The 15967-nt window shown below is 40.7% G+C and overlaps 1 protein-coding gene across 3 annotated transcripts in view; it reads right to left on the reverse strand.

Annotated features, from left to right (window-relative positions):
* The window catches only part of NRG1 (neuregulin 1), a 443600-nt gene extending 429019 nt beyond the window's left edge, over positions 1-14581 (reverse strand). For 2 of the 3 annotated variants that reach the window (XM_038125665.1, XM_038125662.1), the window contains exon 1: positions 14438-14581. In XM_038125665.1, coding sequence (XP_037981593.1) covers positions 14438-14546 — 109 coding nt within the window. In that variant the 5' untranslated portion in view covers positions 14547-14581. Of the gene's footprint in view, positions 1-6047; positions 11991-14437 lie in introns of those variants that run through there. The other variant, XM_038125666.1, reaches the window with a different exon arrangement.
* Between the last annotated feature and the right edge of the window lie 1386 nt (positions 14582-15967).

Raw genomic sequence — 15967 nt, forward strand, 5'->3', positions numbered from 1 at the left:
TCTACACTAAGTTATAGTGTATATACTATACTAAGTCTAAGTATATAAAACTATCACCCGTTTGAGACTCAGTGCTCATCCTTGGACACCACAGCAAGTTTCACTAAAAAAAAACCCAAGTTGCTCAGCAAAAAGAACTGTCAGTATTAGCAGTTCAGTTTGTTCTCAAATACAAGCAACACAATTCCCCAGATGCTCCCCAGCACAACAGGAAAAGAGGAACAGGTTGAGGTGTATCAAACCAAGAGAGCTTCTCTGGGGAGGGGAGAGAAGAGAGGCTGAGAAGAACTAGCCAACAACTCTATAAATTGAGAAGCCATTTCAGTACTACAATGACACATTGACTCCTTGACTCCCTGATTCTCACAATTACACATGGATATTCCTTTTGCAACTTTGGCTATCCTGGCAGCATCATGATAGTTCAACATGTAGTTAGAAGTCACCCTTGAAGCTGAAAGCAAGTTCACAAGTAGTGCAGCCAGAGGCTAGTTCGGACCTTTATTCCTGACAAGAAGATTTATGTTAATATTTATGTTCCTTGTCATTATAGCCAAGCATTTCAGAAATAAAAATGAAAGCAGTACTCTTAGTTTTCCTCTTCTAAGTAACTGACCTGTCCTGGAGAATCAGGGGAACCTGTAGTGCAGAGAAATGCAATGACAGATGTCAAGTCCCCGGTTAGCTGGCTCTTTGAGCTGGGCCATGCTGCTGCTCAGTGGGTCTTTTCCTAAACACTTCATGTCTTGAACACTAACATTCTATTTCAAGTATTTGAGGGGCAGTTTTTGTCATAACTTATTTGCTTAAGTTCTCCAGGGTGTTTAGCTGAGCTTCCTGATAATGCAGATAGGAAAAAAACCTCTCTTTTTAGTTTTTCCTTATGACTTAAGCCAAAGTACCACTCTCCTTGACTATGTATAACTTCAAGACATCCATGAACCACCAAAGACCTTGAAAGTTCAAGAGAAAAGACCAAGGAACTTCCAGGGGCAGCTTGCACCTGGTGAAATTTTCTTGCAAAAGCTGTAGCTTCAAAGCATAGTAACAACTCCTCTTTTCTTAATTTTACTCTGGTACCCTCACCAGTATCATCCCCTCAAATCCTCCATAATTCATTTGGTTTCAGAATGAATGACAAAAAAAATATGATAACAATAACAGACCAATGGCAAGAGACAAACATCAACAACCTTTACAGCTGTGCAGAAGGCAAAAGTGGACAATATGTCTTTATAGAGACGTTCATGAAAGGTCTACAGAGAGCCTTTATGTCACTCAAGTGTCATGGCAAGACATCTGAACAAAAAGTAAACACACTGAAAAATTCAAAATGCTGAAACAAAATCAAGTGTTCTCAAGAAACATAAGCTTTGAGCATTTCATAATGTCACTCCTTTTTCTTGAGATCATAGCTGGATAAATCACAGAACATCTCAAGCTTAGAGGGGTCCATAAGGATCTTCAAGGTCAGCTCCCTGCTTCTTATAGGACCACCTAAAGCTAAAACATATGACTAAAAGCATCATTCAGACACTACTTGAACTCTGCCAGGCTTGGTGCTGCAACCACTTACTTACCTTGAGAGCCTATTCCATCGAACAATCACCCTTTCAGTGAAGAAACTTTTACAAATGTTCAATTCGAACCTGCCTGACACAGCTTCTCTCCTTGTTTCCTACCACTGGTAACCAGACAGAAGAGAACAGAAATTTTGCCTTCCATTGATCCTCATGAAGTAGCTGTAGACTGCAATGGGGTTACTTCTCAGCCTTCTCTTCTTCAAGCTGAGGAAAGCAAGTGATTTCAACTTTTCCTCATATATTTTGCCCTTGAAACCTTTCACCATCTTAGTCGTTCTCTCCTGGACACACTCCAGTAGTTTGATGCCCTTCTTGTGTATTGTGTCACCCAGAGCTGCCCCCAGCACTTGAAGTGAGGCTGCCCCAGTGCAGAGCAGAGCAGGACAATTCCCTCCCTTGCCTGGCTGGCAGTGCTGTGCCTGATGCACCTCTGGACACAGCTGGTCATCCTGGCTGCCAGGGCACTGCTGACTCAACTTGTCGTCAAGACACAGAGATCTTTCTGTACAAGCAACCAAGGTTACTTAATTCCAGGTAGAGAATACAGCACTTGCTCTTATTAAATTTCATATGGTTGATGACTGCCCAGCCCTCTAGTCTATCCAGATCTCTGTGTACAGCCTCTCTAGCTTCAATGGACTCTACAGCTGCTCTTAGTTTAGTATCATTGACAAATAAATGTACATTTGATTTCTTTATTCTGAGTATAAAAATACTAAAGAGCACTGGTCCTAAAATTGACTCCTGGTGAATAGCACTGGTGACTGATCACAAGCCTGATTTAACCTCCTGCAACTCTGAGCCAGTCCCATCAGTAAATTGCTCACTCAACATATTATGGACTTGTCTACCTGTGTATTAAGCATTATGTCCAGAAGGATATTATGGGAGTTAGCATCAAAAGCTTTGCTAAAATCCACAAGTCCCAGATCTAGTGGTTTCTTGAGGTCAACCAGTTGCTTCCCTGGTGGGAACTCCTGCTGGCTATGACCTATGACTGTGTTGTTTCTTAAGGGTTTTCCAACTAATCCCAGAATAACCTTCTCCGTAATTCTACCAGGCAATGAATTGATACTGACAGGCTGGTAATTACCAGGATCTTCCTTCTTTCCCTTCTCGAAACTGGGAGGTTTGCCAGCTTCCAGTCAACTGGGACCTCTCCAGACTCCCAAGACACTTGAAAAATAATGGAGAGAGGTTCTACAATGACATCAGTCAGCTCTTTTGGCACTCTCTGGTGAATCCCATCAGGCCCCATAGATTTATTCAAAACCAGCTGGAGTAGCACGTCTTGAACAAATTCAGAGTCAGTTGGAAGGTTACCATTCCCTCAGTCACAGACTTCCAGCAGAGGCCTCTGGGAACCCCAGAGCCCATAATCAGTGTTGAAGACAAAGAAGGTATTAAAAATCTCTGCTGTGTGTATTCCCTATTTGTGAGGAGACTGGCCTCATCAGCAACAGATCAGTGTTATCTCTGATCTTTCTTTTGTTGTTAAAATGTTTTAAAAAGCCCTTTTGTTTGTCATTTACAGTGCTGTCCAGACTGAAGTCTAATAGAGTTTTGTCGCCATGAATTTTCTCCCTGTAATGGTGAAGATGTGAACAGACCAGATAGCCCCTGGTCCCAGAGGTCTCAGAATGCAAAATTCTTGTGGGAAAATCAGAGAGTGTAAAAAGTCCACTTTTAAATCTTCAAGTGATATCTTCCTGTAATAGAAAGTCATTATATCATCTTTAGCCCACTGTAGAAACAGTAGTCTGACCCTCTCACAACTCTTGTTTCCAGTCACTCAGTTGGGTTTGTACCTCTTCTCTGAAATCTCTCCTATTGTCTAATTCTCTAGTGTTCACACACACTCACACACACAAACAGATATGTGCAAGATGAAACTCTGATATTTATGGATAAGAAGACCCAAAACCAAAAGATTTTCAAAAGAACGTCCTTTTAGTTCCTGCACCAAAGAAGGCCTCAGTCTTTGCAGGTTTTCATAAATTATGATTTCTTTCCACAAATGTTGTTTTCACATTACTCCAAATCCTGCTCTTCCGTTGTAAGGTATACTCCTTGTTTGAAAAGATATGATTGGAATCTGACTATATCAAATGTGCATTGTTTAGTAGCATCCAATTTAAAAGTATTTCAAGGCCATGCTTGAAATAATTTCTTCTAGTCCTTAACAGTCTCCAACACATTTATGGTATCTTCCAAATGCTTATTTCAGAATACCAAACCAATAAATAGCTACTGTCGGAACCTACAAAGCCCTGCACCCTATTTCATGATTATTTCTAAAATATTTGATTTCAAACATTCTGGTTACAGCAGGTAGGTAGTAAAGATTCCATGGCTACAAAACTAAAATTCATACAGTTCACCTTTAAACCAAGCCAGACTCTCATAATTTCTAGTGTGATCTCTCTGTGCAAATTGCCTGGATACACCTTTGGTCATTTTCCTTTGAATCTGAAAATGAACTGCAAGAGACTTTTAGAAGTTCTCAGAGTAATGTACCCCGGTGTGCAACTGTGGCTTAAGCTGACACTGATGATGCAAAGGTCCATGATTCAAATTTCATTGTAACAATGACAGACAGTATTGTGTAAATGCTCCCCTACCCCAAATTCACCCACCAACATGTTCTTACAGGTGAATGAAATTCCAATGACAAGTAAACACACACACGCATTTGTATCACCAAAGAAACTTCAGAAAAAGTCTTTGTTTGGGTAGATGAAGACAGTCTGTTGACTTTCTGGGATAATGAAGACTTCAGCTTACTAAAACAAAAGGCATAGCTGACCTACGCTTGGGGAAAGAAATACAATATATTACACTAAGGCAGACACTATTCTCAAAGCAAAAAGAACAAGGCTATTTTACTCTCCCTGAGAAAAATACCAGATTTGTAAGAGAACAACAGACTGTCACAAAATATATGAAAGGAAACTAGAATATATGCCATGAAAACAGATTTAAAATCACTTTGAAAACTGCAACCTTAAAAAACGGAAGCTAACACAAAATTTGCAATACGGGTCTTGAGTTACAGATAACCTCTGCTATATGCAAGGAGAAACTAAGGTTATCAAATATCTGCCTGCATAGTAGAGATTCTAGTCTATCTATTTATCTTCTTCATAAATAAAAGCTTTACATCTATTTCTCCTGCTTCTACACCTGTATGTCAGTGTTTCAGTAAATGTATTGTATTTAGTAAATTTTTTATCATTTGCTTTTGTTTTGCCTGTGCTAAATCACACAGGGAAGCTGAAGCATTTTCCATGCTGTCATCTGCATAGTTCTCTCCATAGTTGCATGCATTATTACCATTATCTGCTAACCAGGTTACTAAACATTATGTAGTATTCTTAAATTGCCATTTTGCAATATCTATTAAATATAAAAAAGTTGGTTTAAGCTTCAACATTTTGCTATTAAAAAAAATAAAACATGAAAAAACTGAAATAGGCCTTTAAACATGGAAGCATGATCTTTTCAGTTAAAGCCATGAAAAAAAAACAAAACTGAAAGGTAGTGGAGATGCACCATCATATTAAGGTTCATCTGCTACTAAGCCATTGCAGCAGATTAATTTGTTGAGAGAAACTCAAAAAAAGAGAGTAAACTTCAAATAAGAGTGAAAAAAGGTGGTTACAACTGGATCATGGTCAGGAGAGCCTTCTTAATGTACAAAGTAACACTTGAAAGTTAGATATGTTAGTATCAAAGGGATTTATTAAGTCAATACCACAGTGCAGCAGTCAGTATTTATTCTGTATTATTAAAGCAAATATTGAATTTCTTGAGAGATGCAGAAATAGCAAGTATCACCAGAGGAAGTTTTAAAGAAAAATACAGGTTTTTTACCACTATCTTTTTTCTTTTATAAATGTCTTTATACTTTTATAAATAACACAAGTAACTATCTTCTAATGTCAATTGAGGAAACACTGGCAACTCTGAGGTATGGAATAAACTTCTTCTGCCAGTAACAGCGGAAGTAAAAGATGACAACAGATTTTTTTTTTAGCTGAGAGGTCTCCTGAGACTCAGAGTCAGGAAAGGATGTGCAGTTAAGATAGCATTAGAACACAAATATAACTTTGCATTAGAATTTAAATCTCAAAGTCAGTGGATATATTCAGAAGCATTAGTGATCAAAATCACTACAGGAAATCACCATCAGGACAAAGGTATCAATTCTGACTGCAATTCCCTCTGTAAAGAGATTATACATTATTCCATATCTGGACAACATTTTCAGAAGCAAGTAGAAAATTACCCTCCTAGATCAGAAATTATATATGAAAAGAGGTGAGAACTGAAAATTAAGAGCACAATCAGTTATATTTGAAAACCTGAAGAAGGTTTAAATTTGATTAGCATTTGTAAATGGACTACTTCTATTTCCTTGGGTCCCTTCCTCTTCATCTTCTGATGATGCCTCTGAATACAAACCTGAGTGTTTCTCTTGACCTTCATAACTCGTCAATAAAGTAAGACATTTTCACAGACAGAGCAGAACATCCCGTCCTGCCAAAAGAAAATCCCAAGTAAATTAAAGGATTGAAAATGTGGCTCCAAGCCAGAGACAAAACCCTTATTTACCACAATTGGACAAAAAACTCACTCCAGCTGAACAAAGATACTCAAGCACAGCATCTATCAAGCCACTGCATGCTTCTTCTATGGATTGGGAAGAAAGAAGTGTTTGGATACTCTTTTTAGGTTTATGTGGTTTCTAGTATTATTGAAGGTATATAGCCACTGAAGGGTGAGGAGAAATTTGTGCCTCCTACAAGTTTCTCTATGACACAGCAGGTCTTGCTGAAGAAGACAGATTGTCACAAGTCCAGTACCAGCTACTCACCAGAAACCTATATGAATCATATGTGTTGTAGCAATAAATTACCTGAAAGTCAAGATATTCATAATAACTTTATGGTACCCACCCAGTGGACCTGAAGGCCACTCCTGATTTTTATTCTTTTAGCAAAAAAAGATAGATTTTCAAATACACCTATGAATCACTCACCTTCTTCTTCCTACAACTTCTTAACAAAAAGTTATAGGAAGGCAAACTAAAAAGGCTCAAATGCCCAGGTGTCCATACTCATTTAGCATTCTTGAAGCTTCCAGCAAAAATGTTTGGAAAAGATAATTGGAAAAACTACTATTTTCTTGTATGTTGTGTGTAAAGGATGTATCTTTGTTCTCAAATGTTGATATTTTTGCTAAGATTTATACCTACATATAGATCGTATATTCACCCCCAGGATCTTTTGAAAAATATATTTACCAGCTAGATACCTGTTCTTCAGCAAAAGATTCAATCACTTCTTGTATTACTTTTCTTATCTAACTGTGGTTTTGAAAAAAATATTAATCATCTAAGAGTTTACAACTTCAACCTTATGAAAAATCTGGAAAACACTCCCTTAAGTAAACATCATTGTGATTTATTTTGTTTTTAATTCAAACTAAATAAGAAAATTAATCCCAAAAGGCTGGAACATCCACTACAGTCATTTCCACTGTAATCTTCAGTTCACTGTTAATGGAAAAGTTTCACATCTCTAGTAAAAATTTCATTAATATTCCAGCTTATCCTGATTACTCTTGAAGCCTTACTACACTTTATAAGGATGCATTTTGAAATCTGCATGAAGTGGACCAAAACATCTGATCTAAAAGTGAGTACACATACATACTGAAACTTCCAGCTATGCAATTTACCAGATGTCAAGGGAGAAATATTATTTCAGAATTTTCACTGAAATATCCCAAACCACTTTCCACTGCAACTTAGGCTGAGCTAGAACAATAGCTTTAGGGGCTGTTCTTGTGTCAGTGAATGTCAATGAAAATTTTGCTGCTTAGTTTAGCACAGAAACACACTCTCATGTATATTGGACTTTTGGAGGCTTCCAAAAATGTATCAGAGAACCATTTTAGCCCAAAATGTTTGGGGTCCACTTGCATAGAGTGCTTGAGGTTTCTGACCACACAATCAATACATCTAATAGAAAACATTAGTTAAATCCTTCCCTACCTCATATAGGATTCAGTAAAACATTTAGTTAAAAAAAAAAAAAACAAAAAAAACAAAAGAAAGGGCAGGAGCTCTCTCTTAATAAGTTTAAACATGTGTGACCTGCAAGGGACCACTGACAACAACCAGCTGTCACAAATAAACAAATGAACAGTGTTCATAAACTTCTGTTCTTGGCCAGCGATGCACAGAGATCAGATCCTTCCAAAGGTCCCTGGGGGCCTTTGCCTCACTGCAGCTGAAGCAGCTGTGGCAAACCTTTTGTTTTCAGCACTGCAGCTCAAACAACAGGCACTGCACTGTTAATCTCCACCATCTGTAGGAAAGCATGTGTTGAAAACTAGTAATAATATGACACCACTATTATTCTGCCACCAGCAGCAGAAATAAAACTCTTCAGCACGTTGTGAAACAATTCCTGTTCAACAGCACAACCCTCCTCTACTCAGTTTGCCCTCCCCAGTCTCAAAAGCACTGTCAAAAGCTGATAGTAATGTAGAAAGAGACTCAAAAAGCAAGCAGGAACTGCAGATGCTTCACGGTCACACACAAAATGGAAGAAGCCACCCACCTCTAGGACGAAGAAAGCAACACATGCCAGTAAGATACTTTGCAGAACAACAAGCTTTATTTTGTACCAATTGTTTGTTCACAGAATATGCAGAACTGGATTCTTAAGCACAAATACTTGAGAGCAGCTGGTCATAAAACTCTGTACTTCAAAATAATTTTTAAAAAAGATCACTATAAACACAAATGCTGTTTTTAAAAAGCATATTAAGAACAATTTTAGCTGCCAGGTCATTCTATGAAAATGTGCTTGATGGTAGATGATGTTCATTGATGGAAGAAATCAAAATATATTTGCTGTCTGGGGTGGACATATTTTCCATGGTTATACAAATTTTAGTACAGAAGAAATACAGCAGAATCAACCATTCTCCGCCAGCCTTGCACAGTGAACTAGCAAACATGAAAGCTGAGAAGAAAGAAGAATGCAGTCACCATGTATATACCCTGCCCTCACAAGAAAGACTGAATGTTTTGGACAGCTGTACCAGAACCTAATTGAGTTCCTATTCACCTGTTATGAATCAGATTCCCTTCCTCTGCTCAGCTCCCAAATGTTCTTTCACACAAAGACAGTACAAACAAGTACATAGAGATATCAGCTAAAAAACTGACAACTGTTCTTGTCAGAAAGCAGGTGGATTATAAATTAATTTTGACTGTTACTGTAACAGACTTGGTAGCAGGATGAAGAGAAGATGCAGTACTATGAAGAGATCAGGGCTTTTTAAATGCTCTTTTTTGAACTGTTTTCAAAAATCAGTATTAGAAAACTATTTTCAACATCTGTAAAATTATATGGACTAATTGCAGTGTATGTTACAAGCTTTTATTTAATCAGGAATTTATGTCATTGTCAGAGGTTGACATTTTTGAATGTTCTTTACACATCCCCAAAGTGACTGCTTCTTCCCTGCAAGTGAGAAAATCCATTTGAAATACCGAAGTACCACAGCATCCCCCAAATGCAATACTTCCCAAATTCTTTCTGACTCACCTGCTGATCTCCTGCATGGACACGCATGATGTGGTCTGACAGCTTGTATAGTTTCAACTTTCCCTTTTATTTTCCCAGAGCATGCATATATTTTTCAAGACAGAACGTGAAATTTTTTCTGAGTCATAAATTGCTACTCATAAACCTTGGCTTGAATGCTGGGTTTGGAGCAATTTGTGCTATCAGTTGCTACCTTTTCTTAATAGTTACAGGACTTCACATACAGAGTTAGCTATAAAGCAGTCAGTTTTTCTGTCTGTCATACTGATATACTTAGCCAACAGTCTCATTCAAAATCTAGGACTTTGTTAAGTCAGAATAGACTTTACAATAGCTTTACATTTGTAGTTTTAGTTAAAACTTGGTGATAATGTACATGATGAAAGCACACTTAAAATTTCATTAGTGAGCTCACACATAAATTGCTAAATTAAGCACAGAGCTTCAGGGAAAATGCTGGAGACTATTTGTCCACACAGCAACAGATTTGTCTTCCACAATATGTTCTATCCATTGGCAAACGGATATACCAGTTTAATGAAGTATTTTAAGAATGAAAGTGCTGGTGTGCATGACTCACATTTTATTAAGGTAATGACCATAATGCATTCTATTTAGATATGTATCTCGTTGCTGAAAATGATCTTGGCATGAGACCAGCAATATACCTATGATATTCCAGAGCATTACACAATCTTTTGTCCTATTTGTGGACAGAAGAAATGCTCACAATCAAATTAATAATCCTCCCTGCTACAAGAATGCAATCAAAACATATTACTAATAAGCACAGAAGCTAAATCCTTAGCAAATTATAGGAAAGGAAAATGGTTATCAGGTTGCCTGAAAATAATTATTTATTCCACAGTTCTTGATTTTCATTTCCCTGCAGAGACTTAAATCATCCCATTTCATATTTAGATGTATTTTGAATTGGATCTTGCAAAGGAGATATTCTGATATATTTCATGCAATATTTTGGACAAAAACTATCCATACTTGCAATTGCTGCTGCTGCGGGCAATGCTCACGGAAGCACCTGTGCAGCCTGAGGAGAAACAGAGGCAAGTTCTGCTCACCTTCCTCATACAAGTCATTCCTATCCAAACACTGACCTCAGAAGTGTGTGTGTGCACCAAGAAGGGAAGGTCTTACAGTCCTGTTATTTTTAGCGTGCAAATAGAAACATTAGTGTGTGTGGGAGGTGGGAGAAAGCTGCAACCTCCTGGCAATGCAAGGTCCCTGTCACAACAGAGACTTTACAAGTACCAGAGGCAGTATCAAAAATCCAACCTGCTTCAAGCGTGCAGGATTGGGCCCCAGACAAGCAGGAAAGGTAAGTGCTCACATTAAAGGAGCCCTCTAGCATCTCAAGAATTTGGCTGTTAGGATGATTAACAGGCAGACTGGAAAAGCGGCAAATTTCAGCCTGCAGAAGCCAGGTAGAAACACCACCCTCTAACTTGGCAGAGCTAATTGCAAGGCAGCTAAAATCCCTGCAAACAAGAGGGGGGAAAAGGAGAAAACCCCCACAATTCAAGCAGCTGTCACGGTAGCACCACAGATGAAATCCCAAAAGGATCATTCAGGCAGCCTGCTTCATTAGGATCAATTGTCCAGACCTACAGCAGTGCACTTATCCAAAAAAGGAACACTATCCAAGAAGCACAAAAAAATAATTTCAGAGATTCTGATCTGAGGCTGATTGTTTCCAGATTACCAAAAGAGAATTCTCTTGCTAACTACAAAATAACAGACTAATGTGAAGAGATATCAGTCCTCTCTCCATACTCCATATACCTGTTTTACATGGATGGTTTTCATATAAATATTATACTGAACAGATACAAATACATAGAATCTATTTCTGCTTATATCATGTTCTAAACATAGAATTTATACAGTTTTAGATATCTATATATATAAAGAATCAATTCAACAAAACATGCTCATGAACTCTAAGAACAATATTTCCAGATAGTGTCACATCTTTTATTTTTAAGAGATACACTAATCAATCTTAGCTACCCTCAAACTGATGTTTATAGATAAAAACATTAAAAATGAACTATTGATGGGGTTTATTTTCAGTAGTGCTGGGAAAAATCTATCAACCATAAGTACAAAGGAGAGTCAAGTATTAAAAGGATGTTTCAAGTATGTGCATTCCCCTGAATTTCAGTGCAGTTTAGAAAGTCACAGTGAAATCAAGTCACTATTCAAAAGAGCAAGCTGAAAACATGTTTAGGGGTTAGAATAAACTTTTGTATTTCTTCCCTATCTATACGATTAGAAACATCTGTACATCAGGAAGAAACGTGACTGCTAACCAAACCAAAATGATTTTACACACAAATCCAGGGACTGGATTGCTACAAAGGAGGCCTGAAACATCCCCCAGAAATGCCTGTGTGCAATCTACTGAATAAAGACAAAAATAGACTCCTTGGTACAGGCAAACAGCAAGTCAACTATTTTTAACTTGGGTCTTCAAATGCATTTTTAAGTTGCTTACATTTAAAAGCAAACCTTAAGCAGTTTGACTTGATGAATATGTATGAAAAATACTTTTAAATTTTCTGCATTTCACATACTTATAAAACTTATTTGCTCATCAGATTAAATGGATTTTAGGTACCCTTCTCAGTGCATTTAAACAAACTTTTCTAGTAGAAATATATTTTTTCAGAACAAATCTGTGCCTGCATAAATAAAAATAAGATATTACTAGTCTCAAGACTAGTAATATTACAGTCTCAGAAAATGACAAAAGAGTTAAAATGCCTGCCTGTGGTCAACACACTCAACACACACCTCCCCCTCCCCCCCCCCCCCCCACCCCAGGCTTGCCAACCGGTCACATCTTCAATTGTATAAGGAAAGAGCCATCTCTTTCTGCCATGACTGGAAAGCTGGCTCATTCAAATACATGGGATACTTAACTTGTGCCCATTATATCTACACTTGAAGACAGTGAAACTCATGGCAAGAGGTGACAGGATACTCGTAATGCGAACATCCGGGCTGCACAGCAAGGATGAGTTGTATACTTGAGTACCTGACCAAGTATACCGCTATTCCTTTACATCACAGCCTACTTCTGCCAGCTGTGGGCCAGTGCTCTCCTGCCCCTGCTGCAGCTGTGCCATGGGAAGAATTTGATACCCCTGCAGAATTTATGAGAGGACACATGGGTACAGCATAAGCAACAAGTAGTGTTAGGCTGAGTGCCTCACTTTGTCTTCTGCATGGAGACGAGGAAAGCCACCTGAATCCCTCTGCTGAGGTTTTGTCTCCCAGTTAATCTGCTTCTATGGGTTTCTACTTAGATATCATACATTTCTTGTCACTAGTCAGGCAAGCAGTCCAGCATGGATGCCCCTAGAATTATTTGCATGATTAACCATGTCAGCAAAACACCTACAAACCTAAGCCTTCAGGAATTATGCCTCTGCCTTCAAAACACTGGAGAAAATTTATGCCCATGGTGAAGTCTGCTTAAAGCCAGCAGAAGTGCTTATACAAGGCAAAACAGAAGGAAAAGTTATGAATGTGAGGCTTCTTAAATTTCTTAAATTTCCCTTTTTTTCTCTCCCACAGTCTAAAGAGAAGCAATCAACATCTCAGTGGGAAGAAGAGTAACATTTTCTTTAAAGTAAACTCAAACAAAATTACTATTCTTATCTCAGTAACATCTTTCTCAAATTTAGAAATTCATCTAGTATCATTGATCAGAAAAGCAGAGGCCAAAGTTAGCATGTGTGAGATAGGACTTACAAGCTGGGACACATCAGCAAGTGAAATACAGATTCCACTGAATGACAAAGGGTAGGTGCCGAAGGCAGTCTAGATTTTACAGGCTGTGATTCTCCCAGACTCAAGATTTTCACAGACTCCCAATGCCTGTGGAAGCTTTCATTATGTGGACAGACCTCACCTTTAGAAATACACGTGGCTATCTTCTGTGCAGCTGAAGAATGGTCCTTGCCAATGGCTAACCTGCCTGATTATACAACAGCCTCATGACCACACAATTTAACTTCTCTCAAGCCTTTAGCTGGTAACACCTGTAGTAAACAGTAAAGACTACCTTTTAAACGGGCAAACTCCTTTAAGCTTCAGAAAAAAAAAATCTTCCAAGTGCTATACATTTACAGCAAAATGCTTGAAAAGTTCAGTTTCCACTAAGCCTGAGAGAATATCTAGGAGGTGAGACCTGCGGATAACAAAGCATGGCTTACTCACACCTACACACACACATATAATAGCTCTGAGAAATTATGTTTTTAAAGAATCAAAGATGAACACAATAACAAAAATGCAACAGTACATTCATTACTTATGCAAATGAAGAATATTTGTTGCAAGAAATGCTGCAGGGTAACAAAGGAGAAGAATGTTCAGCTGCTGCATGAAGGAGAGGCTGAATATTGACTACAAGAAGGAAAGGCTTGAAAAGAAGTGTATTGTAACTACTTCTTTTACATTGAGAGAAGTTTGCACTCTAAGAAATATATTTCCTCCTAGCAGTAAGGACATATTGATCCCCAACAATCTGTGCCAGTCATGATGTGACTCAAGACTAAGAAAATATAAGAATAATGCATCTAAGTTTTGGCTGACCTCAAATTCATTTAAGCTAATGCATAGCAAAATCTGAGTGTATGTTTCCATTTGCAAAACTGCAGGGTGCCAAGGAGCTACTTTATCTTGTCTGCTGCAAACAGATGTTGAGCAGATAGCGTCCAGATCTGCAAACTGAAAACACCACCACCACCAGCTCTGGACTGCTACCCCGCGCTGTGTTTGTGTCACCCTGTGGTCCAGCCGATTACTGACGGTCTCATCTGCCGGCTGCTTTCTGCCATGACCGGATCACAAACCCCGCGGGAGCACCACGCAAAGTCGGGCCAGATATTTCCATACCCAGCGCGGCGTCCATGCCTGTCCGCCGAGACAGCATGGGCAGCAACCCGCAAGGCAGGCAGCCAGGGAAGGAAAGCCTCCTTCTCCGCGCCCGGCGGCGCCGAGGGGCCGCGCCCGCCCGGCCGCGCTCAGCACCGCGGACAGCGCCCCGCGGGGACCGGCGCCGCCGCCGGGACGCGCCGCTCTGGGGCCGGGGAGCGGCGCGGCCCGCCGGGAGCGCGCACACCCTCACACACACCCACCCACGCACGCACGCACACACCGGCTCACACTCACACGCACCGCGGCGCCTCCGTCACTCACCACATCCTCCGCAGGGCGCCCCGACGCCGCCGCCGCCGCCCGCCGCCTCCGGCGCCGCGGACGCCCCTCTCAGCGCGGCGGCGGTGGCGCCGGGCGGCCGCGGCTCCATGCGGAGGGCAGCGGCGGCGGCTCGCCTGCCCCGGCCGCCCCGCGGAAGCCGCCGCCGCCGCGCAGCTCCAGAGCGGGAGGGCGGGGAGCCGCGGCCACATGGTGCTGCCCGCCGCCCCGCCCGCCGCCCGCCCCCTGCGCACTGCACCGCCCCCCGCGGCCGGGGGCTCCGCGCACCGCCGGGAGCCGCTGGCCTGGCCCCCAGGAATAGGAGTGTCGTCCCTGCATTAGGCATTCTGCGTCTTTCCCCCCGGTTTCTGTCGCGTCTGTTGTCTGCCATGCACCACGCATGGTACTTTCGTAAAGCGAAGCGTCAGGTGTTGCTCACAGGTGATGTGCGATAAGCCGGGGTAGATCACACGTTTCCCAGCAAGTTCCTCGCGAAGCAAAACGCCAGAGTTGTGCCTGATCGGGGCCCAGACTTGACCAAGGGTCTCACACTCCCAATTACTTCACCATAAAGCACACACACATGGCAAGTGCTCCTATCTCTGCATAGCTTCTAGGGTAAGCGGGCATAATAGGCAAGCCACAGTAAAAACATAAACAGCAAGATTCTGTCTTGGAAGAGCTCACTCAAGAATCCCGATTTCTCACTTTTAAATGAAACCTCCATCTACTGGCTCGTAGATTCCTCCCTTCTTCACCGGTGAGCCAACCTGACACTTTATCTGATATTTTCTTTGGGCTATGAAGTCAGGAAGATGCCCAAGAGTGGAGAACCTTCAGCCTCGCTGGGTGTCTCTGCCCAGGCACTGAAAACCCTGCCAGGAATGACAGGTATCTTCTAATCTTCTGTGAGAGCTTTATATTGCAATGACTGTCTTATGCCTTTTTTGCATCCCTGGGAGGACTCCCTTTCACTCCCAAGCTGAAAAAACCCACTTCTTGCTGCCCCTCCTGCCCTTGCTGCCCTCCAGCCTCCTCTGCATCTCTGGCCTCCACCAAACTTGCTGCATAGGCTCAGTGTCTGTCTTGAGATGGACTGGGGAACTTAAACTAAGCCTAACATTTGCTGATGCTCAGCTCCAGGAAGTTCTCATCAGCCCATTTCTCTGTCTTGTCAAGGTCCCTCTAAAGACCATCTCGCTTCTTCAGTGGATCTGACATTTCCCTTAGTCTGGGAGCATCTGCAAGCTTGCTGAGAACACACTCTATCCCATCATACAGGTCGTTAGTAAAGACATTGAACACTTTTGGCCACAGTGTCAGTATTTCAGAGGGACGTGACTAGTGACCAGTATGATGGAATCAAAGTACCAGCAATTTTGTATTGTTTTTCAAAACACTTGGAACCCGAGCTCTTGCCAATTTTCCAAGCATGTTTTAGGCCAAGTGCGTATCTTTCAGTGCATATCTTTCCCATGCTCACTTGCCAGTTTATACTGTAAATGAAGTCTAACCTAAAATCCACAGTGCGGA

This window comes from Motacilla alba, chromosome Z, assembly GCF_015832195.1.
Source record: "Motacilla alba alba isolate MOTALB_02 chromosome Z, Motacilla_alba_V1.0_pri, whole genome shotgun sequence".
Lineage (NCBI taxonomy): Eukaryota > Metazoa > Chordata > Aves > Passeriformes > Motacillidae > Motacilla > Motacilla alba.